Genomic DNA, 26,944 nt, shown 5'->3' with positions numbered 1-26,944 from the left:
TTTGGGACACAAGTAAAGCTTTGATCAGAAATTATTTTATACATATAATAGTGAACTCAAAAAGAGGCAAGAGAAAACGCAAGCTATTTTGGATGAGATAAAGAGAGAAGAAGAATTAAAGAAATTTCCAGAGGAAGTAAGTATTTCTCAACAAATTAAGTTTTTACAACAACAATTATCTATGTTAACAGTAAGAGAAACAGAAATAATAATGAACTATATGAAGCAAACAACTTTGCATCTGCAAATAAACCAGGGAAATGGTTGGTATTTAAATTACAAAAAGAAAAAAAAAAGAAAATGATATTGAAACTACACGAGGGAGGCAGTACATTAATGGATAGGGTGGCCACGCAAAAAGCATTTCATCAATATTATTCTAACTTGTATAAAGCAAGCAAAGTGTCTCTGGAGAAAATAGATGAATACCCAGAAAAACAAAAGGATGACAGAGAAACAGAAACAGATTATGAATGGACCTGTAACAATAAGGGAAGTTTCTTCAGCTATACAGAAGACCAAACCAGGAAAGGTGCCTGGACAAGATGGATTATCAGGTTCTTATTATAAATGTTCGGAGGATGAATTTTTACAACTTTTACAAAATATAATGAATTCTATCTTACAGGGAGGAAAGAGGCCAGAAAGTTGGAAAGAGGCCAGTATAGCAATAATACCTAAAGAGGGGCAAGATTTGACTTTAACAAGAAACTATAGGCCGATATCAGTATTGAATAATGACCACAAGTTGTTTACAATGATTCTGGCTGATAGACTGAAAATAATTTTGCAATAATTTATTCACAAGGATCAATGTGGGTTTTTACCTAAAAGACAGTTAAAGGACAATCTTGAAAATGTGTGGAATATTTGGAGCAACATATTGAAAACAAGCCGCATTGATTTTCTTAGATGTGGAGAAGGCCTTTGACAATTTGAATTGGGCTTTCCTGTTCAAAGTTTTGGAAAATATGAACTTTGGAGAGAGCTTTATAAAATGGGTAAGATGGATTTGTACTTCACAGAAAGCACAAATGACTGTTAATGGAGATTTAACAAAGCCTTGTGAGATACAAAAAGGAATAAGACAGGGATGCCCACTGTCTCCTCTCTTGCTTATTTTGGTTCTTGAAATACTGAATGGATATATAAGAAAGATGAGAGCATGGTGGGAGTAAAGAGCAAAAAAGAAACTTATAAGTTAGGACTTTTGCAGAAGACTTGGTGTTGGTTTTAGAAGTTCATTTAAAGGGAACTGAAACATTAATGGGCTAATTAAAGAATTTGGTGCATTAGCAGGTTTCAAGATTAATAAACAGAAGACAAAGATGTTAAGAAAAAAATGAAAATAGAAGATCCAACAAAATTGATGAATAAAATGGGTTTTAGGATTGAGAGGAAAATAAAATAACTGGGTATCACTACGACAGATATGAATTGTATGTTATTTCAAAATAATTAAGACATGGACTGAAGTTAAAAAAGATATGTTAAGATGGTCATGCTGGGGAGAATTTATGTGATAAAAATGAATGTCCTGCCTAGAATGATGTTTTTGTTCCAGACAATACCTGTTTTGATGCACCATTTGAACAGTGGCAAAAGGATATATCTAAATTTGTGGGACAGGGGAAAGGTACTAGTTAAATATAGGGTGTTACAAGGTGCAAAGGAAAGAGGAGGATTGGGTTTGCCTGATTTTAAATTGTATTTTGCAGCTTGTTGTTTGGTTTGGATGAAAGAGTGGGTGCTGCTGAGAAACAGAAGGCTTTTGGAATTAGAAGAACATGAACTGAGATTTGGGTGGCATGGATATTTGTGGTATGACAAAGTCAAGGTTAATATGGATTTTAAAAATCATTATGTTAGACATGCCATATTGAGAATATGGAATAGATACAAACCCAGGTTGTGCCTGAAAACTCCTATGTGGCTCTCAGCACAAGAAGTATTTTATAGATGAGAAATAATGCGTAAATACAGATGGCTAACTTATCGTGAGATACTAGAATTTTGTCAAGGGGAATATAAAATAAAATCAGGAGAAGAACTGATGGCAGAGGGACATAGTTGCCAATGGTTTTCTTATTTATAGTTATTAGAAAGATTTAAAGTAGACAAAAGAGTTTATGATTTTGAACATTGTAAGACTGAGTTTGAAATGGAATTATGTACATATGGTGAACATGTATCTGCTAAAATGTATAAACTTCTATTGAAAATTGAAACAGAAGAACAAGTGAAAGAATGAATGATAAAGTGGGCTGAAAATTTGGCTATAGTATACAGATGGAAGAATGGGAAAATATGTGGTCAAAAGGATTGAAATTTACACTATGTTATAATCTTATACAGAATTTTTACAAAATGAAGTATCATTGGTATTGTCACCAGAGAAATTGTCTAGAATGTATAAAGGCACTTCAAATACATGTTGGAAATGCAAACAACAAGAAGGGACATTTTATCCCTTTATCCCATTTATGCTTGGTGGATGTGTAAAAAAGAAAAAATTGGATTCAAATACATACACCGATTCAGAGGATTTTAAAGATTAATATACAATTGAGACCAGAGGACTTTCTTTTGGGACTGATGGACAAACAGTTGGAAAAAAATCATGGAACTTTGTTTTTGTATATGATAATTGCAGCGAGATTACTATATGCCCAAAGTTGGAAAGACTTGGCAGCATCTACAGTAGAGGAATGGTTTGTGAAGATGATGGGACTCACTGAGATGGCCAAACTGACTTCTTTGATTAGAAAAAAAAAGACAGTATCTGTGTTTGTTGCTGACTGGAAACCCCTTATGGACTTTTTGTGGAAAACAGAAAACAGTGAACTTATAATTTATGGTTTTGATGATTAAACAGGATAGATTATAGAAAGGAGAGAGATATGTTGTAACTTTAGAGAAAGAGGTAAAATTATAATTGTACTTATAACTGCTATAAAGAAGATCAGAAGCTACTTCTTTATATCTTTTTTCTTTCTTTTTCTTTTTTCCTTTCTTGCACTTTTCGCTTTCTCTTTGATTTCTTTCCTTTTCTTTTTTCTTTCTTACTTTTTATTAGTTTGTATTAGTTTTTAATCTTCCTTTTAAAAACTTTTAATTGTTGTTGTTGTCCAGGCGTTAATTCGTGTCCAATTCTTCGTGACCCCATGAACCATATCACACCAGGCGTTCCTGTCGTTCACTGCCTCCTGGAGTTTGCTCAATTACATGCTCATTGCTTCAGTGATGCTATCTAACCATCTCATCCTCTGCCGTCCTCTTCTCCTTTTGCCTTCAATCTTTCCCAGCATCACAGTCTTTTCCAAAGAGTCCTCTCTTCACATTAGGTGACCAAAGTATCTGAGCTTGAGCTTCATTATCAATCCTTCCAATGAGCAGTCAGGGTTGATTTCCTTTAAGATTGACTGGTTTGACTTCCTAGCAGTCCAGGGGACTCTTAAGAGTCTTCTCCACCACCACAGTTCAAAGGTATCAATTCTTCAGCGCTCAGCCTTCTTTATGGTCCAGCTCTCACAGCCATACATTACTACTGGAAAAACCATAGCTTTGACTATGAGGATCTTTGTCGGCAAGGTGATGTCCCTGCTTTTTAATATGCTGTCTAGGTTTGCCATAGCTTTCCTCCCAAGGAGCGTCTTTTAATTTCATGGCTGCAGTCTCTGTCTGCGGTGATCTTGGAGCCCAAATAAATGAAGTCTGTTACTGCTTCCATTTCTACCCCTTCTATTTGCCAGGAATTGATGGGTCCAGATGCCATGATCTTAGTTTTTTTTAATGTTGAGTTTCAAGCCAGCTTTTGTACTCTCCTCTTTCACCCTCATCAAGAGGCTCTTTAGTTCTTCTTCACTTTCTGCCATTAGGGTGGTATCGTCTGCATATCTGAGGTTGTTGATGTTTCTCCCTGCAATCTTAATTCCAGCTTGTGATTCTTCCAGGCTGGCATTTCTCATGATGTACTCTGCATATAAGTTAAATAAGCAGGGTGACAGTATACAGCCTTGTTGTACTCCTTTTCCTATTTTGAACCAATCAGTTGTTCCATGACCGGTTCTAACTGTTGCTTCTTGGCCAGCATACAGATTTCTCAGGAGACGAGTAAGGTGGTCTGGTACTCCCATCTCTTTAAGAATTTGCCACAGTTTATTGTGATCCACACAATCAAAGGCTTTTGCATAGTCAATGAAGCAGAAGTAGATCTTTTTCTGGAACTCTCGTGCTTTCTCCATGATCCAGTGAATGTTGGCAATTTGATCTCTAGTTCCTCTGCCTCTTCAAAACCCAGTTTGTACATCTGGTAGTTCTCAGTTCATGTACTGCTGAAGCCTAGCTTGTAGGATTTTGAGCATAACCTTGCTAGCATGTGAAATGAGTGCAATTGTGTGGTAGTTTGAGCATCCTTTGGCATTGCCCTTCTTTGGAATTGGAACATAAACTGACCTTTTCCAATCCCGTGGCCACTGTTGAGTTTTCCAAACTTGTTGGCATATTGAGTGCAGCACTTTAACAGCATCATCTTTTAGTATTTTAAATAGCTCAGCTAGAATACTGTCATCTCTGCTAGCTTTTTTGTTAGTAATGCTTCCTAAGGCCACTTGACTTCACTCTCTAGGATGTCTGGCCCAAGATCAGTGGACCAGTGGTCCACCAGTGTGGACATTAGGGACATTAAGATCTTTCTTGTATAGTTCTTCTGTGTATTCTTGCCACCTCTTCTTAATCTCTTCTGCTTCTGTTAGGTCCCTGCCTTTTTTGTCCTTTATCATGCCCAACTTTGCACTAAACGTTCCCTTGATATCTCCACTTTTCTCGAAGAGATATCTAGTCTTCCCCTTTCTATTGTTTTCCTCAATTTCTTTGCATTGTTCATTTAAGAAGGCCTTCATATCTCTCCTTGCTATTCTCTGGAAATCTGCATTCAGTTGGTTATATCTTTCCCTTTTACCCTTGCTTTTCACGTTCCTTCTTTCCACAGCTATTTGTAAAGCCTCTTCAGACAGCCACTTTGCTTTCTTGCATTTCTTTTTCTTTGGGATGGTTTTAGTTGCTGCCTCCTGTACAATGTTATGAATCTCCATCCATGGTTCTTCAGGCATTCTGTCTACCAAATCTAATCCCCTAAATCTATTCTTCACTTTCACTGTGTACTCACAAGGAATATGATTTAAGTCATACCTGAATGGTCTAGTGGTTTTCCCTACATTCTTCAATTTAAGCCTAAATTTTGCAATAAGAAGCTCATGATCTGAGCCACAGTCAGCTCCCGGTCTTTTTTTTTGTCTTGTCACCTCATGTTTGACCACATCCAGCTTGCCTTGATTCATAGATCTTACATTCCAGGTTCCTATGTAATATTGTTCTTTACAGCATCGGACCTTCTTTCCACTTCCAGATACATCCACGACTGAGCGTCCTTTTGACTTTGGCCCAGTCGCTTCACTCTTTCTGGAGCTACTTGGAATTGCCCTCCACTCTTCCCCAGTAGCATATTGGACACCTTCTGACCTGAGGGGCTCATCTTCTGGTGTCATATCTTTTAGCCTTTTGATATTTTCCATGGGGTTTTCTTGGCAAGGATACTGGAGTGGGTTGCCATTTCTTTCTCCAGTGGACCACATTTTCTCAGAACTCTGTCATGACCTGTCTGCCATGGCCCTGCATGGCATAGCTCATGGCTTCACTGAGTTACACAAGCCCCTTCGCCATGACAAGGCAGTGACCTATGAAGGGGAAAACTTTTAATAAAATCATATAAAAAAAAGGTTACTGATTGGGAATCTGTAGACACAATAAATGTGGAGATATGTAGATACTCCACTGCTCTTATCGACACTGAATAGATTCAAACATGAGCATTTATTACTAAATCTTGTTCATTTTTGTTTTATGCCATGATTGACCCAGGCATCTTTTCATTTGCTTTGTCTCCTGCAACTCTTCAGAAAGCCAAGGAGCTGATTTAGATTGGCTATAGGAGAAAGGTCACATGAAGCAATTTCATCCAGGTACCTGGCTAGCTCTGTACTTCAGAGAACATACAGGCAGGAGGTGGAACTGCCCACCAGATTGTTGGGAGAAATCTCTAAGTCCCTGCTGGAAACCCTCCAGATTCATCAGGTTCCTGGGGCAGACCATTCTAATCGGTCCTCTACCCTTGCAGAAGTCCAGGCTATCCATGATCCACACTTTGACCAGAAAGTGATCTGACCATGGGAAAAGACAGTTGTCAATATCCTCCATATCTAGATCATGTCTCATCTGCTCCACAGTAAAGACCAATCAAGTGTGTGCCTGCCTATGCTTGTTGGGGTCATTATTACTTGGATGATAGCTTAGATACTTACTGTATTCTTTTCCGCGAGAGAAGACTACCAATGGGCACCCAATTTATAACTCTGAAATAACGCCATAAAGGAAGAGAGAAACAAGTGACATTTTGTTATCCTTTACAGATTACAACACTCATTGCAGCTGAAAGCTACTAATGTGGGTAAAGCAAGGCCCTAACTACATTTACTGGAACAAATGACATCTTTTGGAAGCAAAGTTCATAATATAAGAGCTGTTTTAACTGAGTAAAATACACAAAGGGTTCAAAATTCCTGCTACTGCTTTTTGCTATTTTAACAGTTATTTGCTCTTTATGAAGGACCTCTCTGAATTGCTTTAATGATTATTGTAAAAGTGTTTTAGCTGCTAACTGACTTAAGGCATAATTATATATCTTATGAGAAGCTAATAAAATTTTAAGAATAATCATTTTGCAAAATCTTAGGCAATAAATACTGCAAGCAATAGAAGTTCAGTCTGTTGAACTTACCTAAAAATCATTGTCAAAATATGGACATTGTTTGCTCATCCTTAGAAATGCCTACGGCTAATCTGTCTTCTTTTAAAAATGCAAAAGGGAAAATCTTCACAGGAGAAATTTAATAGACAATTGCAGGAAATGTACATATCATAATGAATCACAACCGTCATTTTGTACAAACCTTATTTTAAAACTTCTGGCACTTTATTCCAATTTCTTGAAAATACATCTGACATTTTCTGGAAACGGGAGAAATAAAAAGGGGGTTATAAACTGGAATGTCATAAATACTGGAGAAACAGTGTCAACTGAGCCTTAGAGACAACTTTGGATTGAGATATATTGTTATTATTGAAATTTGAGATGGCTGAATCATCTATTTTCCATGATGGTGACATTTTTTTAAGCCTAAGCATTTTTTTTAAGAATCTTTGAGAATGTTTTTCTAAAAAGTCATGCAAATGTTTGCATGCATTATTGTGTGACATTTCCCCTAATATGCGATCAATTTTCCCTAATAAATGTCTTTTTAAAATACAGTTTTCCCAGTATATTCATTTTTACCCATTTCCTACAATGTAAATATTTCAGAGAAATGCAAAAACTGAAACATGATGACATTCCAGTTCACACATTAGTTCAGGGAGTGCAAATGAGACTAGTTTAGATTCAGATTGCTACAAGTGAATTTTGTCCCCATCCCAAATGGAATTATTAAAAAGAATTTGTCAGATCCACTGTGACTTACAGACTTTTGCTGACTATTGTTTAATTTCTCTTAGCTAAGCAAAAACCAATGGGAAAAATATATTTGTGGAAGCAAAAAATACATTTTGTCATGGAAGCTTTGAAACATATTACTGAAGCAGAAACCAGCCCAATCAGCAATTTAAACTTTTGCTCTACTCTTGTAGCCCTCTTTGGCAGAAGAGGACAGAAGTCAACAGCAATGCTAGAGTGCCTTGGTATGCAAGATCAGCAGAGTCTTCTCAAAACTTGTTGACCCGCCAGAAGTGTTCAAGTGCCTGAACCCCCAGTCAGCAGGGCCAATAAGCATGCCAAATGATAATTATGGGATTTGAAGCCCAATCTGGAAGACATTAGGTTGGGGAAAGCTGGCTAGCCTCACAGAAAGATTGATAGTCTGATCTTCTATCTTTGTTTAGTCATCTAGCTTTGCCTTCTGTTCTCAGGGACTGTAGGATACAGAACACACTTTGCACATGTGAGTTTGTGGAAGTTTTAGGGTGATTGTGTGGAGCAAAAAGGCTTGAAAATGTGAGCACTCTTGTTCAAATGTGATCAGCATGGAGGGCAAGGAAACAGGAAAGGTCAATGTAAGCATATGTGATCGTTTTTGCAAGAAGTGCAGAAAATGCTCATTAAAAAGGATGAGTAGCTTTGCTCTGCTTGAGGCAAGAACTAATTTTTGTTAGGGGACATCAGTATGAGACAAGCCATAATGAAGAAGTGTCCTTTCAGTTTAATTGAAATGTTATGTTGGCTATTGAAATGGCAGTTGTGTTGGTTATTGGGGTGACTTTACTGTACAGGGTAGCAACTGTGAAAACCTTCACGGCAACATGTATTTTAACTTGCACTGTGCACAGCTCCTAATTAATGTTTGTTTATTTTGTCCAAGGGAACTGTGGCACCGAGTTATAATTATCAATAATTGCACAAAGAAGTAATAATAACCCAAACAGTTTTAATCCCAAGTGTCTCCTTTACAATGAGATTATCCCTACAGAACCCTGAAGAACAGAAAATGCTTTTGGACAATGTGGGCACACAGCTTTGTCATTTGTTTATTTTGCTATTTTGCCAATAGAGATTGTTCTAATCCTAGTGCTCCTCTTTTCAGACTCAGTTCATTTACAAAGAAACATCAACAGAACAGACTTCACAGTTATGGATAAGTGAGTTTTAAAAATGCACTAATTTAAGTTGGTACAATATTATTTCATTAGCCTATCACTGGTTTTAAAAGTTGAAGTTGATGCTTGCTGTGAAGCAGGAGAACTAGTTGACTGAAAAATGTTGGCTAACCCTCATGTAAAAATGCTAGATTTGAACATTATGAGCAATAGTTTTACTAAAGAATATTAGAAGAACTCTGCTGGATCAGGACACCAACCCATCTAATTCAGCATTCTGTGTCACACAATGGCCATCTGAATGCACTGAGTAATCCCACATGCTCTTCCACTGTTGCTTCCCAACAACTAGTATTTCAGACATTCAGGAGATAGTAAGTAGCCATCAATATTAGTAGCCACTGATAGCCTGGTCTTCCATCAACCTATCTAATTGCCTTTTAAAGCCATCCCAACTGGCCACCATTATCACAACTGCTGGCAGTAACTTCTATGTTTAAATATGCATGCAGAAAGTATTTCATTCTATTGTTCTGAATCTTCTGCATTTAGTTTTGGTGAATGACTTCAAGTCCTTACTCTGTGAGATGGAGGAAAACCTCTTTCTATCTACATTTAGGCTATGAATGACTTTGTACATTTCTATCACTTCTCTTCTAACCTTCCTATGTCTTTTAATTCCCTTGAATTAAAGACTGAAGACTGCTTTTCTGAAGAAGAAAGAAAGAAAGAAAGAAAGAAAGAAAGAAAGAAAGAAAGAAAGAAAGAAAGAAAGAAAGAAAGAAAGAAATCTGCATTTTGATTTCCTTGCTTCTTTTCAGTTTCAGACTTTTTCCTTCAAACCACTACAATATGCTGATGGATGATATCAATTTGCATTAAAGTGTTCAGTGAACAATTTCTTTCAGTATTGGATAACCAGCCCAGAGGACTTCTTTTCTTCTTTTAGTCATTTTCAACATTTTCTTCTTCCTTTCAAAAAGGATAGTGCCCTAAAAATATAAATTGCATATCATAATCAGAAGAAAGAAACCACCATGGAGACTGTTTCACCATCTGCCCAGTTTTATTTTTCTGAATTCCTCTGGATCATTCCTCATCAGAGAAAGAAAAGGTTTAGAATGCCTCACAGCCTCCATTTGATGCAAAAATAGGCAACAGAAAAGCCAAAATTCCAGTCTTGATCCTGTCCACCTGAGAGTAGAGACCTCTACTGGCTGAAACCACTGACACCCCACCAAGTTCTTTAGTGAAGAGGATCAATACCACTGTAGGTAAAGATCTACTTGAGAAGAAGACTCTTGCTATTAAATAGGAGATACTGAATCATTCCTAGAGGCCCAACTCTTGGAACTTGGGGGTGACTCTGAGGAGCCCCAGTATTACCAGCCTTCAGTTTGGATTAATGTTGTAGCAAGTCTGCCTTATAATTTCCCCAAGGTTTAATTTCTCTGCAAGAACATGTTTTTCCACCTTACTTTCAGGAGGCTTCACATTTTACTCATGGTGCTTTTGAACTCACTTTATTGTTGGTGGTCAGTGGGAATTCTGGTGTTATTTTGTGTGGACATCTTTCTAGTATTCCAAAGCCTTCCTGACTGCCTACACTTCCCAGTCAGAATAAACCCAGGGAGGAGATCCCTCCTAATTCCTTAGGATTTAATGGTAGAATGGGAAGGCAGACATTTGTGCACCCCCCTTGGCCACCCCATAACTCAATAAGTGCAACAACGTTCTATTTCATTCATGACAATTTCACCCAAATATTTTTCTTCTTTGACAGTAATCTTGGAAGCAAATTCTCTTTTGTTACATGCAAACAAAGTAAAAGTCAGGAGAATAATTTGGCATGGTATAAATTTGGGCCCAGTTTGTGCAGAGAGTAATGGTGTCTGTACGCTCCTTTGAAAGTCTGATCCTTATTTCTTGGTTCTTTATTTTCATTGAATTGATTTAGGATTTCACTCTTATTTATACAATATTATAAAACATTCTCTGACTTCTGAATCCCAATTTATTGTTTGAACACAAATTTAACATATTTCCAACTGTTAAAACTATTTTGCTGGGAACTTCTATTGCTCCTAAGATTGCAGATAATGTTACTGTCTGTCTAATAGGAGTGTCCAGAGATCTAGATTCAAAGCATAAAATGTTATTTGGAGTGTGTGTGGAGTTGTCCCATAGCACATGTTGGGAATACCTTAAACCAAACATGTCTTTTCCTGGAATCCTTGCCAGCTGCAGAGGGTACAAAATGCAGCAGCTAGACTCCTGATGGCACACCCTGATAGGTTAGAATTACACCTATTTTGAAGTAGCTACTTTGGTTGCCAGGAGTCTTCTAATCCAAAATGCTGGTCATTATGTTTAAGGCCCTTTATAACACAGCACTGGGCTATATCAGGCAATGTTCTGCTAGAATTGACTGTCCATCTGGTCTGGTCATTAAGAGAGGGCCTGTTACAATTCCTCTGTCCTTGTGAGCTCCAGGGGAAATGAAGGAATAACAGGACTTCTCAGAGGTAGTCCCCATTTTATGGAATTTCCTCTTCCCAGATGTAGAAATGGGCCCAACCCAGATGGCATTTCATAAACAAGTTAAAGCAGTCCTATTCCAGTATGCATTCAACCTTATTAGATTATTAGTTTAGCTTTATGTTATGTTTTATGGGTACAAGGGAGGGAGGGAGGGAGGGAGGGAGGGAGGAAGGAAGGAAGGAAGGAAGGAAGGAAGGAAGGAAGGAAGGAAGGAAGGAAGGAAGGGAAGTTCTCAACAGATGTCACAAATATGCCTATACACACTCCAAATCACATTTTGTTCTTGGCTGTCTGCATAGCTCTGCTGTCTAACTGCACTTGCTTGAACAAAATTCTCCCCTTTCTGCTTTGTTTCAACTGGAATCACCTTACCTGAATACTGGCCAACTCCCAGCCAAAGGAGCCATTCCAAGTTGTATTTTAGATTGTTCAGTTTGTCATGCTCTGCTGAATTAGAACTGAGAATCATTCCTTGAGCTATTTCTTTGGGTCAGAATTTTAAGAGATTCCTGTAGTTTGGTGATCAACATTCAATAGACTAGACTTCCCCAAACTGGCTGCTCTTAAGAGTGTGCGCAGAATTTCTTTAATGTTTACTTTTTATATTGTTTGTATATTGCCAAACCACCAAGTCTTTTATAGTGGAACTGTAACCTGCAGACAAGTCCAAGGGACATGGAGAAGTAAATTGGGAAAATAATGAAGCCAAATAAAGATGTGATACCAAACCAAACCATAGCCCCCTTGGAGTAATGAAATAATGCATGACTCCGGCATTGTCACTGAACCTGAACCAATAATACAAGCTGGGAGACAATGTTTGGACCTAGAAGAATTTCTGTAGTTACATTGACCACCAAGAGGTACCATGTGACTGGTTTCATCCTTATTGGGAATCCTCCAATGTCATTCTAGGGGGTTCTAACCTTTTACCCAGAAATTGAACTGAGGGATCTCTATTCTTTAGATGACTATATACAATGCCTTAGCTTTAGGAGCTGGCAAGGTATATAGTGCTCAACAGATGCAGGAAGAGATATAGAAGCTCTATCTGCTCTGAGAGCTTAAAGGAAGGTGGACTGTATATATCATTCTGATAGAGCTTCTATAGCCCTTCTACATCTGTTGAACACCAGTACCTCAAGAGCTTTGTGTAAAAACAGAGAAAATTTCCCCCCATCATGAGTGGAATATCCTCCCTCCTGAGACTGGCAGGCCCACCCTCCATCTAGCCTTCTGGAGGGCTTTGAAGAGCTGGCTTTTCTCCCAAGTGTTGGGCTAGGGTGAGGTGGGGCCCAGTAATGGTTAATGTGTGGGAGAATGTTGTTTTGAGATGTTGGGAGTCAGTTTTACTGTTCTCTTTTATGTTTTTACAGCTGTTTTTGTGAGCCACCCAGGGTAATGGTCTATAAGGTGGGCAGCCATATTAGTCTTAAAAATAAATAAATGAATAAATAATTGTGATATTGTTTCATTACACTTTATTTTTGAGAAGTGCAAAATAAGGGGAGAAGACCTCTTAAAAAGATACCAGTGTGAACGTAGTGGGCATTTTAAACAATTTAACAGCTTATGAAAGGATCACTTGGCTATACTAAAAAAAAGTAATGGGAGTCTCCCAGCCACTCTGTGATCAGGATGATGATGATAAGGATGACTTGAGGAAAAGAGGAACATCAGAAAAGACTGGATTCTTCTTGGCTGGGAACCTCATATCTACTCACAGAAGAACTCACAGACAAATTCTTTTAAATCCCTATACCACTCACAAGTGGAAAGAAAGAAAGGGACAGACAGTAATGGGCAAAGCAAATAGTGACAGATAATTCAAGAAAAAAGGTGAGCTATATGCTTCAGGAGAAGACAATTTCAATTTGTTCATTAGATACCTTCCCCCACTTTTTGTCCTGCATGCAAGTATCACTTTGTTTTCTTTGAACTCAAATAGAGCAAAAGGAGATTCTTTTTTTTCTAAATACAGAGAAACTTTTTTGTTATTATTCTAAGAAATGAAAACACAAAGATAACTCTGGGTAAGGTGACTAAAGCAAGAGAGGGAGAGAGAAGTGATTTCAGGAATGCCATCTTACATGCAGAGTTTGTGATCCCATTGCAAAATACACAGATAATTGACTGTATTTCCTTCATGCCTTGGGGGTATGTCAGTGATGTAATTTCATCACACATTCTGCGTGTTGCCCTTAAAAATAAATGGAATGTCAACTAATTTTACATTAGCTTGCTGTGCTAGATTGGGCTTGAAATACTGGATGAATTACTGTCTTGTTTTCAGGTTTCCTCTTCTATAGAGTATTACGTAGAGAGATGAGGTCCTCACTGGGTCTGGTTGGCTAAAGACTTTAAAAAGACCTTTGTGTTTCTTAGAAGATGGAACTCAAGGACACAGTCAAGCAGGATTCTCCTCTGAAAACTTTATTAAAGTGAATGGTCCTACATGAGAAATAGTGCTGTGTATGAGTTGTGGATCAAACCTGGATGCATCCTTATACTGTGATGCAAACTCCACCCCTTATGTATTTATATGCAATCTTGCAATGGAAGTATGAAAGGGCAGAGCTTGTATTGTGGTGTCACAATGCATCTTTTGTCATTGTGGTATTATTGTGGCTAGGAACAGATGCATATACCTTAAATAGCTGTCCAATACACTCTCTGGGGATCAGATGGCTCTAGGTTTGACAGATCTCAAGATCAGACCAAACATTTCAGCTCAAAATTTTGCTGAACTCTCCCAGCATCCTCTTTGGATGAGATGTCTGGGGCTGCTAGGGGCTACAGTGCAGTAAACTCTAGAGGCTATTGGCCACTTGTATTTGTTCCAATTAATCTCTATTCTGAGGTATCAAGCTTAATCAATCTTATCTCTGGACTAGCCCAATTCTTTTGTGCTACTAATAAGCAGCAATGACTTTTTTTTTTTTGGAGCCAGAAATAACTCATCAACCTACCCTAGCAAGCTGAGTGAAGGTGAGGGGTGGGGCTTAATGGAGTGATGTCAAGAGTAACATCCCTTCTGGTTGGCATATAAATTGAAGAAAGAAAAAAAGAAAAAATTATAGTAAAATTACAAGATGAAAATACTATAATAACAGATAATCCAAAGATGAAAAAATATTTCATCAGTACTGCTCTAAATTATATAAAGAAGATATTCCCCTGGCAAAGGTTGATGAACATTTAAAGAAACAAAATTTACTGAAGATTACAGAAAAACAGAAACAATGAATGGATCCATTACAATAAGGGAAGTTTGTGAAACTATAAAAAAAGTCAAAATAGGGAAAGCGCCTGGACCAGATGGCTCACCAGCCTCTTATTAGAAACATTTTGAAGATGAATTATTACAACCATCACAAAACATGATGAATTTGCAGACTGGAAAGATACCAGATAGTTGGATGGAGGCTAATACAGTGGTACCTCAGGTTACGAACGCCTCTGTTAACAAACTTTTCGGGTTACGACCAGCTCCGGCCGCAAAAATTTATCTCGGTTTGCGAACTCCGCCTCGGGGTACGAACAGGATACGTGGCCATTTTCCCTCCTGTGACACAGTCCATGGCCATTTTTCCGCCCCTGACACGTGATCCGTGGCCATTTTCCGCCCCTGACACATGGTCCGCAGCCATTTTTCCACCCCTGACACATGGTCCGCGGCCATTTTCCGCCCCTGACATGTGGTCCGCGGCCATTTTTCCGCCCCTGACACGTGGTCCCTGGCCATTTTTCCGCCCCTGACACGTGGTCCGCAGCCATTTTCCACCCCTGACACGTGGTCGTAGGGAGGGGGACTCTCCCTCCAAGCAATAGCCGCCTCCCTGTCCTCCACCCCAGAACGGATTAATGATAATTACATTGAACCTTATGGAGAAATTTGCTTCGGGTTGCGACCAATTCGGGGTGCGACCAGTCATGGAACGAATTAAGTTCGTAAACTGAGGTTCCACTGTATAGCATTAATACCTAAAGAAGGTCAAGACTTGACTTCACCAAAAAGTTATCACCCAATATCATTACCGAATAACGATTATACATTATTCACTATGATTTTAGTTGGCAGAATGAAAATAGTTTTACAGGACTTTATTCAGGTGGGTTTTAGGAATGAGGAACAATATTAGAAATGTATTGGATATTTTGGAATGCTTAGAACAACATAATGAAAAGTAAGCAGCATTGATTTTTTTTTTGGATGCAGAAAAGGCCTTTGACAATTTGAATTGGACTTTTTTGTTTAAAAATTTGGAAGATATGGACTTCGGCTGAAATTTTATTAAATGGGTAAAATCAATTTATACCTCACAAAAGAAACAGGTAATTGTGAATGGAAAATTAACAAAACCCTGTGAGATACAGGAAGGGATAGACAAGGATGCCCCTTGTCACCCCTGCTATTTATTTTAGCTTTGGAAGTAGTGAATAGAGATATAAGGTGAGATGAGAGAATTGCTGGAGTGAAGATTAAAAGGAAACATATACATTATGGGCATTTGCTGGTAACCTGGTGATAATTTTGGAAGATCCTCTGGAAGGAATAGAAATATTAATGGAAAAATAAAGAATTTTGAGGTGTTACCTGGTTTTCAAATCAAGAAACAAAAGACGAAGATGTTAACAAAGAATATGGAAATGGAAAAACAAATGGGATTGATGGAAAAATCTGGTTTTAAGATTGAGAAAAAATTGAAATACTTGGGTATCACTATGACTAACATAAATTATATGTTTTAGCAGAATAATTATGTTAAGACATGGAATGAAATTAAGAAGGACATGTTAAGATGGGAGAAATTACAATTGTCATTGTTGGGGAGAATTTTGGTGATAAAAATGAATGTTTTGACAAGGATGATGTTTTTGTTTCAAACAATACCCACAGTATTTTGACAACTGATGTACCATTTAAACAATGGCAGAAAGATATATCTAAGTTTGTATGACAGGGGAAAAAACCAAGAGTTAAATATAAAATATTTCAAGATTTAAAGGAATGAGGAGGATTGGGACTGCCTGATTTGAAATTGTGTCTTGCAGCCTGTTGCTTAGTCTGGATGTGGGTTTTGCTGATAAATTTTAGAATAAGAAGGGCATGATCTGAGGTTCGGATGGCATGGTGTTCTATGGCCCAGTAAAGTTAAGGTTAATGTAGATGTTAAGAATCATTATATTAGAAGTGCTGTATTAAGAATATGGAACAGATATAAATCCAGACTGTGCCCAAAAATACTTTTATGGGTCTCAGCACAAGCAGCATTTTACAGGAAAGAAACAGTAGGTGAAGAAAAATGGTTAACTTATCAAGAGTTGTTAGAACAGGAACATGGAGAATATAAGATGAAATCAGGAGAGCAATTGGCTGCAGAAGGATTTAGTTTTCAATGGTTTTCGTATGCACAGTTAAGAGAAAGATTTCAGGTAGATTATAGGACATTTGAAATTGAGCAGCAGAAGGCAGAATTTGAAGGTGAACAATGTACAAATGATGAACATGTAATTGCTAAAATGTATAAACTTTTATCGAATTTTCAAATTGTTGGTATATGACTCCAGAAAAATTGTCTAGAATGTATAAAAGTACTTCAAATTTATATTGGAAATGTGGACAACATGAAGGGTCACTTTATCATGGCTGGTGGACTTGTGAAAAAGCCAGAAATTTCTGGATTCAAATATATATAATGATACAAATAACTGAAACCTGAACATTTCTTGCTGAGATTAATGGACAGTCAATTAGAGAAGAGCCATGGAAGATTATTTTTATATATGATTACTGCTGCAAGACTATCATATGGGCAAAAAATGGAAAGACTCTGAAATACCCACAATGGAGGAATTGTTGGTGAAGATGACAGAACTAGCAGAGATGGCAATATTAACTTGTTTGATTAGAGAAAGAAGAACTACATTTATCAGTGACTGGAAACCCCTTATGGACCTTTTGCTGATAAAAGAGAAAGATGAACTTGTGATCTATGGGTCTGAAGATTAGAAAGGGTCATTTATGGAAAGAAGGAAATTATGATGTAACCTCAGAGAGAGAAGGTAAAATATAAATGCATTTATAACCGCTGTCAAAAAGATTAGAAGCTGCTTTATAATGTCTTCTTTTCTATTTCTATTTCTATTTTCTTTCTTACTTATTCACTATTCTTTCTTATTTTCTTTGTTTCTTTTCTAATATTCGAAGTGGTTTTATCTTGTTAAAAATTTCTTCAATAAAAGTTATATAAGAGTTACATCCTTTCTTTGTATCCCTATCCCTTGTCATCAATGCATTTATTTATTTAAAAGATTTGTATGGCCGCCCATCTTAAAACATAACTTGGGACAGCCCCCAACAACAATTTGTCCATACAGTAGAGCAAATGGAACCTCCAATAACATTTTACAGAATAAAAATAGTCCTGTTTTGGGCTCCAAACTCAAAACTATGCCTTTTTATAGGACACTCCATTACATCTCTTTTTGGATGTTCACTGTTGTTTTGCTACTAAATATACTTGGCCCTCATTAGCCTTTTTCTCTAGTTGGAGCCTGCTTTCCCCTTAACCTATTTTAGTTTTTAAAACTTGCTTGTACTTCTGCAAAATGTGCATTTTCAGAAGCCTGCTCTTCCATGGGTGATGCCATTTTTGGCTATGAAATATTTGCTAATAGTGAAAAAAAGCAAAAAATCAGCTTGAATGATGGTTCTCTTAATTTTATGAACTTTGCTTTCGATGTGATTGTGCATTTTCTTTTGTTTTATGAGATATACTGTATATTGAAGATTATATTGTGCATACACAGTGTGCGTATATGTGTGCATGTGTATCCTGTAAATGAGAGGTTTTGCTACAATGTAAAGATTTCCCATGTGAGGCTCTTTGTATTCTTCTGCTCCAAAAGGGAAGTCCATATGGACCCAGACCAGGCAGAATCAGGTTCAAGTCCTCATTCAATCACAGAAGTCATCCGATGACTTTAGGCCTTGAGAGGTCCCAAAGGAAAAGGCAGGAGATAAATAGAATAAGCAAATAAATATTAACATGATGCATGTTCTCAAGTAAGTATTTGAGTATTACAGCCATGAAACCATGACTACCTTAACTTTATTCTCTGTGCTCCATCTAGTTCAAAGTGGGTTTTTAAACGATCCCTGGATGGTCCTGTCTCAGGCAAGAGACCTATGCTTTGTACAGATAGGGATTCTGCAAAAGAAATGGTATGATCTACCAAAGCAGAATATGTGGCAGAAGAATCAGCTAAGTAATTCATGAAGTCTGCTAGTGTCTGTCTCAAAATATTTCTTAGCTCAAAATCTGCATATGAATATTTGATTGTATTATACACATTGACAGATATTGAATATCTGTTTTCTCTTCTAACAGCTCAAGGTGACATACATAACATTTCCTCCCTCTGTTTTTTCCTGCAACAATGATTCTGTGTAAGTAAGTTAGTGAGTGGCCCAGTCACCCAAAGTCACACAGGGAGCTCCCAGGGCTGATGGTAGACTTGAACCAGGTCCAAGGCCAAGACCTTAACCACAACAGCATGCTGGCTCTCTAATGTTATTTTGGACAATGCATAGAAAATGCATGCATTTGGGAAACATGCCGAAGAGATGCTGATAAAATGCATATGTTAGGAAAATATGCGTGTATATTTTGTGTGGTGTGTGTGTGTGTGTGTGTGTATGAAATGTTAATATGGCTGATCAATTCAACCAATGTGACTCTATATATAAAATTTGTAGAGCAGTGCAGAACTTGGATGAAACAGACTAATGACTGAATATGTGTAATACTGCCTCTGAATGAAAATAGAGATATCCAAACCTTCCAAGGAAGTATGAGGTTCAGGGGACAGAGGTTGGGTTGTTATTCCCAGATGAGGCCATCTTGGTAACAAAACTCAGATTCCCCTTTGCATAACTAGCAACTTGGCCTCTAAAAGACGATTGGAATCCCAAACCATAATGTGGAATTGCAAACCCGGTTGTCAATTATTCTGTACTCTGCAAATCAGTGCCAGCCATGTTCAGTGGCATTGCCCCAAGGGTTTGGAGACAATAAGAATGCAAAAGTTTGCTTAAAAGTAGAGTGGAATTGCTTATTATTTGACAGCATATTTTTCGCCTCTTAGAGATGGATTCATTTTAAGACCCTGGGGCTGTAAATTCTTTTATTTCTCAAACAACCTTTCTGATAAGCAGCAATTAAGGCTTTCAGATGTCAAATGCCATATGGTTCCTGCTATGCAAAGAACAGAGGAAAACCTGCTAATCTCGGAGAATCTTAGCATGTTGACGTAATGAAGCTGGCAGGGGGGAATCTAGCAACTTATCAGCTGCTTACTAACAGGTTGATCAAGGATGCAGCCGCTATCTGGAATTCACAGAAGGAGAAATGAAATCATGAACAGGGTCTTTCTATATGACTGTGCCAAATATAGTTATCATAAAATCAGGACAGGATCTTGTCAATGGCCCTTTTGTGGTGGTGGTGGTGGTAGTGGGGAAGTAAAAAAAATTTCAGTGACCTCTCTTTACAATAAATCCTGGTATATTGGGTGTGTGTGTGTTCCAAAAACAGGATGTCAACATCTCAGTCATATGGGACTAGAAGCCCCAGGGGTTTTCTCCCATAGATCAATATTCACCTCTACTTGTGTAGGGATGTGTTCCTACTATGTGAGCTGCAGGAAATCCTAAGCATGTACAAGGAAGCCTAGTTAGTGTTGGAATAATAATGACAAAGGATGTTACTCATGAGTTGAAAACTAAGGGTTGATTTGTTTTTACAGTTCTGATGTTGAAATAGCTGGGGCCATTAAGGACGTAGAGCTAATTAGAAACCCTACGAGAATATCTCACAAATGGGTGAATCGAAGCGAAAAGGCATTTGTTTGCTAGTATAGGTTTCTTGGTGTTTTCAGTGCTTGCGTGCCTTGAAGAAGCTGGGCCTGATCTGTTTTATTGCTTAGCTACAGGACTTGGCCTGTCAAGCTTTTTTTGTCCACAACAATTTCACTCTCATATTTTCGCTTTGTCTTTTTGCATTTACTAAAGCTTGTGGAATTTTTGCTAATCACTGGGTTTACCCACTGGGTCTGGTAAGCCCTGTTCACATTTGTTCAGAAATTAATCTGCCAATAAAGAACCCAGAATTTAAATTCCACTTTTGTGGAAAGAAATATAGCAAAATCCTGCCTTTATCCAGAAATCTGTCTGCCAGGGATATTCACTTCTCTCATGGCTCTATGAGATATTCCTCTTTAAAATTGTTCTCATGCTTTTGTTCAGTTCCCAAATCCACACAACTTATCATCATGGCTATCACCAACCCCAGTATAACTTGACAGCTTAGCCCATGACCTTGGTTAGAGTGGCATACTGTTCTGCAGTTAACTCACTTGTCTGATCAGATGATCTTGTGAGTGCATAACAGACTGGCTGCCGTAATATTATTGATGTTTCTCCATCTGCTCTGGCTGAACTTCTCCAAGCTTAGTTACTCATATAAATGCCAGTGAGTCTCAAGGTGAGAATTTTGTTTGGCTCCATTTTAAATGGGAGCTTAAAATATTATTTGCTTAAAAAGGATAGAAAAATTGGTTGAAAAAAGTACAATGTGGAGAATGTAAAACAGAGTAATTGACCCAGGTGTATTTGGGGGTAATGGGTTCACTTGAGTTTTTGTTGTGAGCATAAACATCTGGTGGAAAAAATATCAATAACCTGCACTGTGTTGATGACACTACTCTAATAGCCAAAAATGCAAAGGATCTGCAAGGTCTAATAATAAAAGTTAAGGAGCATAGTGAAAATAATGGAACTAAAATTAAATATAAAAAAGATGAAACTAATGACAACATGTAGAATAACCAGCCTTAGAATTGATAATGAAGATATCAAAGGGGTAGATAGCTTCTGCCTTAAGATCGACCATCAACAGTAAAGGAACAAGCAGCCAAGAATTATGCTGCAGACTAGCGCTTGGTAGAGCAGCCATGAAGACCTTGGAAAAGATAGTCAGATATTGTGATGTGTCTATACTTACAAAGATCAGAATCATACATGCCATGGTATTCCCTGTGACACTTTATGGAAGTGAAAATTGGACTTTGAAGAAGCAGGAAGAGTCTTGACGCTTTTGAACTTCGGTGTTGGAGAAAACTCCTAAGAATACCATGGATAGCCAAGAAAACAAATAAATGTATCATTGAACAAATTAACACAGAGTTCTCACTCAAGGCACAAATGACCAGGTTCAGATTATCCTACTTCAGACACATTATGTGAAGATCTAGCTTTCTAGAGAAAGCTCTAGTGCTAGGAGAGGTGGAAGGAAAGACAAGCAAAGGATGACCAGCAGCAAGGTGGATGGTATTATTTACAATGGCAATGGATGCACCATTGGAAGACCTGAAAGACAAGGTTAGATAGACCAGTCTATCTATGTGGCTGCTAAGAGCTGAAACCAACTTAATGGCACATTATCAATCAATCAATCAACAACTAATACAAATAATGATAAAAAATATCTGCATTGTGATATCACAGAGCAAACCTCAGTCTTTCATATATATGTCTTGATGTTGGAAAGTACAGAAATTGTATGCTTGGTGTCATGATGTATATTTTCTAATTTGCCTTCCCGACCCCCTAAGGACACTTATGGTGATGGGGACACTGCCAAAATTGACTCCAGCCCCTGTTAGCTACCCTGGAAGACACTTTCTATTCAACAGGACTATGAACCAGCATTCAATCACTCTGTTTATTCTTTGCACCTCTGGAACTGTCTTCAACCTATCTCCAATATTTTCTTGTAGCCCATCCAGTGCTGCCTGGGAACCCTGGATATGATGCTCCCAACATATCCCAAGGGCATCAGATAGGGTAAAACTGATTTGCCAAATGAGTAGCGTTGAAATGAATAACTGCCACTGACCATTCAATGACTGTCTCTTCTTGTGACATCATCTGCACACTGAAAATCAAGCAACTCCCCTTAAATCATGGTTACAGAACATATGGCCTTCAAATATTGCTGAACTACATCTCCCAGCATTCCTCAGTATGGCCCATGCTAGCTTGGGCTCTTGGTAGTTGTGGTACTTCAGTATCTTGAAGGCTGCAAGTTGTGTGGCCATGCCTTAAAGCAGCAATTCCCAACTTTGGTGTCCTCCAAATATGTGGACATTATTCCCAGAATTCTGGGAATTGAGAAATCCTCATAACTGCTACAGCCAGACTGGAACAGCTGCCTTAAAGATGCATAGGAGAAACATCTCACTCTTCTTCAGCTTTCATAATGGTTCCCTTTCTTAGCCATTTTCACATCCAACCATCCTTCTTATAAACCCTGATCCACTTGCTCCATTCCCCCACCTCCCCCAATAAAATAAACTTCCAGAAAGCAATAAGATGCAAGTTTGGTACTCTTGACCTTTACTATGCTGGAAAGAGCAGAAAAAATCACTCCCTCCTCCTTGTTGAAGGTGACTGTTAATTTGGGAGGAACGTTGCCGCAAAAGGGTCTGGATACAAAGGCTTCAAAATGTTCAGGGGAAAGCAGTAACCCTCTTTTTCTGTTCCCGATAACTTTTTGCCCTGTGAAGGATCAGCCACACATTTTCACGTAGTTTTAATTGCTCGCCATAATTTGTGCACTATGGCACTGATCCCCAAAGGAAAGGGGGGAGACTTTTATGTTACATGTTTGCATGAAACAAAACTGAGTGCATACCACAGTGTAGATGAGTTAATGAAAACACTGAAGGTGCGGGAAGTGAGCAGGATTTGGCACCACAAGACTCCTTTGCTGCTTGCATTTTATTTGGTTATCTCAGCTTGGTTGTGTGCATTTATATGAAACCATAGAAGTTTCAATGCTTGAAATCGCCTGGATTTTTTTTTTTACAGTAAAATTATTTAAAACAGAATGGTCAATACTTAGATCAGTGGATTGGTCAAAACTATAGGGGCTTCTGGAATAATGTGACATGGCAGACTTCTTTTCATTTGAAGGAGAGATACAACTCGAAAAAAGGATGCTAAGACAAGATTTCATTTCTTGATTTTTTTTTCTCTCTCGTGGTTCATTAAAATGTCCCTCTAAAAATTGTTGCTAAATTTTAATATGTGTAATGTGTAATATGACAAAAAGAGAAATTGTAATGTGACAAAAAGAGGAAATTGATCAGTAAGTGGGGCATAATTATATTAACCATTGAATCCAATTTAACTTTATTCCCTGGTCCTGCCCATTTATGTCTCTGCCTTCTTGTTAGAGTGTGGCCTTGAAACCCCACTGAAAGGCCTTCTGTCAGAAAAAGAGTCCTTCTATAAATCAACTGTCAGGAGCAGTTGGTTGGATCCAGTTGGTGTTTTGAACAAAGTAAGCCCCAAAGAAGCAGCACAATTTTATATCTTTTTACTGAAGTTCACCTCCAAGTCCTAGTTCATGTTCTCCTCAGATAAATATCTTTAAAAAAATAAAAAAAATTAAGAAGAAGGCCCATCTCAGAATCTATAGTGATGTCATAGTTACACTGTGACAGTCTTTGGAAGCTTCTAGAATATATGGCAGTTGAAATTAAGAGCAGGAAGGCCACCACAGCCAAAAGGGCAGGTCCAGAGTCTCAAGGCTACTGTTTCAATCTAAGGGCCATGATTCCAGCTGGCTGTCAGTAGAAAGAGAAAAGAAACATCTTCCTCTCTGGACAATGAAACAACTTATTGACAATCTGCAGCCCTAATGAGAAGACAGGGGATAAAAAAGAAGTGAAATCATACATGAGGGAAGGGTGCTCTCCATCTTTTTCAAGTGTGGTGGGTTTAACTCTAAAGAAGGGTGCCAGTCAAGAGGCTTGGGAACTTTCACCATTGCTCCAGTTCCCTGGCAGACTGAGGAATCGTGCATTGAGCTGTCCCTAAGGTGTAGGAGCAGGAAAGGAGGATGGATGATGACCCAGATCCCACTCTTGATCAGGTAATCCTTGAAGGCTATGAAATGAGTGAGCAAGTGCTCAGTGTTGGGGAATTGCAGAAATGTAGTATTGAGGGTAATGATGAGAACAGTGTCCATCAGGAAAGTGGGGATACTGGCCCCTTCCTAGAGCAAGAAGTCACAAAGAAATCTTCTGGAAAAGATGCACCAGACCCAGCCTTGCAGACAGATAGCATGGTGAACATTCTCAGAAGAAAGGAACCGGTGGATCAAAGCCAGACACCAGATGCTGCTGGAAGCATCAAAAGCAGTACAATGTCTCTAAGGAAGCCATCCCGCCGAAGCCTTCAGCGGCTCCCTGTCCAGGATTCTCGGCGAAGCAGTCAACAATCTGTTGGCCAGCAGACTCAGCTAAGCCAAAAGTCTTCCCGCGTACAATTCATCAGTGAAGTGGATAACAAAGACACCACATGGGTAAACAAAAAAACAGGGAAAATAATGCAGTGTAGAAGTCAGCAGACAAGTCTTATTTGGGAACGAAAAGTACTTTCTGAAATTCTCCATTGTTCAAGTGAAGACTCTGATAGAAGTAAAGAGGAGAATTATAGTGAAGGAGATACCACTTCAGAAGAAACAACACTACCAGAAGGATCTTCAGGATCAGATGGGCATCAAAGCATCCAAGAACAAGAAGGGAAGGGAACAACATGTGGTAGCCCAAAGCAAGAATCTTGCAAGCATAGCCAACAATCCAGTGAACAGCCATCTCTACTGATCCCAAAGGTAATAGATTCTGAAGAGGAGATAACTTGGATCAGCCCCAAAACAGGCAAAGAGATGAAAAATAAGACTCAACAAACCAGCATCATTTGGGAGCTCAAAACTCTTTCAGAAATTCTGCGTTCATCTAGTCAAGAAACTTTCAGCCATGTTACAGACACAGATACCATTGAAGATGCTGTCACTTCTTCAGGGGATACAGAGGTGGAACCGTCAGCAGTGGAAAAAAGGAAATACAGCATCCTACAGCCAGTGAGTGGCCAAGAGTCTCCACGTGGTAGTCAACAACAAGAAGAAAAAAATTTCAGGCAAGATACCCAGCAACCTGAGGAATCTAAAGCAGAGCCACCCATAAAAAAAGAAACAAATCAACATGACCAAGCACAGCAGACAGACAGTGCTGAGAGTGTTAAGAAAGAACTGTTAGACTACAGCCAACAAACAGACCTGTTTAATGGCTCAAAAAATGCTTCACTTGACCTGAAAGATTCTCAGCTAAGCACCCAGCAAGCAGAAGCCCAACAATCCCGGTGTGGCAGTCAAGATTCCCAAAGGACTGTTCAGAACTTACTAGGACTTGCATCCCAGGTGAGTGTTGGAAAGGAGTCTGAGGTCCTTACTAGTCTCAAAGCTGAGCAAAACCGAGAACCTGTTTTTACTGGTGAAGTTGATGAAAATACCTGGATAAGCAGAAAAACAGGCAAAGTAGTAAAGAATCAGACTCAACAGACCGATAAAAGTTGGCTCCAGTATTATGCAGCAAAGAGGCAGAAAGTAAAAAAGTGTAGCAGCCAACAAACTGATGAGAGCTTTCTTCAACGTTGTGCAGCAAAAAAATTAGCTATGTCCAATAGAGAAAGCCTAGTAAACAATAATGAACATGGACAACAGGGACTTAGGAAATTCAGCTCTGGATGCCATGACTTTGATGCTCCTAATATTCAGTTTAGTGATCAGAGCATGTCATCTCTAGGGCATGATGCAACTAGAAGACTTACAGATCAGTCACCTGCAACTGAAGTCCAGTGGCCAGATGAGTCTGAAAGCAGATCAACAGTGAGTGCCTCATCCCTTGCAGAAGAAGATAGTGCTCAGCAAACATATAGTATCATTTCTTTGGAAGATGGAATCTGGTTGAACAGAAGAACAGGCAAAATATTAATAAGTCACAGTCAGCAGACAAGTCAAACTGCGATTCCAACAATTCTGAGTACCACATCGCTGCAAAAGGCTGGCAGTTGTGTGAAAGTAGAAGAGCTTCAAAATCCTGGAAATGAGGATGAAACCAGTGTAGAGCAAGGAAAAGCAAAAGTGGATGGACAGCAACCTGCAGGTGAGGAATCCCGCCGTAGCAGTCAGGCAAACCCAGACTATGACCCCCAAGTCATCACAGTGGAACCTTTGGGAGAAAACTCTCAGTGTACTGATGATGTTGAAAAGCTGCTTAGTACCCGCCTGAGTGAGGCAATGTTGCTAAGTGCAGAATCTCCAGATATGGAGGATGAACCTGTGGAGTTCTACACCTCTGTAGAGGAAGGGAGCTGGATGAATGTGAACACGGGCAAGCTACTGGCTTCGCAGACTCAGCAGACAGAGGAGGATGCAGATCAGTTTCTTGTAGACAAAGAGCAGCCTTCTGGAGATACTTTACAGCAAGCCCCTGAAATCCTAGCATCAAGTAACAGTGGCATACAACTATATGCAGGGAAAGGCATGGATGATGATCCTGTGAGTAATTGATAGTAATGGGTCACTGCTAGATCCACAGGCGCTGGACACTGGCACCTTGAAGCGATGGAGAACATCACAGATGCATGCATGGCAGGAAAGAGGAACAGCGTGGTCAACAACAATGAGTGATCCAAAGTACTGCTTCCAGGAACATGAAAGGAAGCACAAATAAAATGAAAAAAACAGGATGTTGTTATGTTCATCTGACTGAATCATTCCAATCATTT

The 26,944-nt window shown here is 38.7% G+C and overlaps 1 protein-coding gene across 1 annotated transcript; it reads left to right on the top strand.

Annotated features, from left to right (window-relative positions):
- Positions 1-24,215: 24,215 nt before the first annotated feature.
- On the top strand, positions 24,216-26,726 carry LOC148214670 (uncharacterized). Its single transcript, XM_088149907.1, has one exon. It carries the CDS (start codon positions 24,216-24,218, stop codon positions 26,724-26,726), a length of 2,511 nt encoding a protein of 836 aa, XP_088006033.1.
- Positions 26,727-26,944: the final 218 nt, after the last annotated feature.

The sequence above is a fragment of the Python bivittatus genome, unplaced genomic scaffold (assembly GCF_059951505.1).
Source record: "Python bivittatus isolate LINGU-HERP-01145 unplaced genomic scaffold, Pbiv_v1 ctg000580_np1212, whole genome shotgun sequence".
Classification (NCBI taxonomy): Eukaryota; Metazoa; Chordata; class Lepidosauria; order Squamata; family Pythonidae; genus Python; species Python bivittatus.
The sequence above is the reverse complement of the archived record's forward strand: the minus strand, read 5'-3'. Positions and strand labels throughout refer to the sequence as shown.

Bases quoted from the DNA above. Each gene is read 5' to 3' on its own strand.
- LOC148214670 (XM_088149907.1), top strand. From the start codon at position 24,216: ATGGATGATGACCCAGATCCCACTCTTGATCAGGTAATCCTTGAAGGC.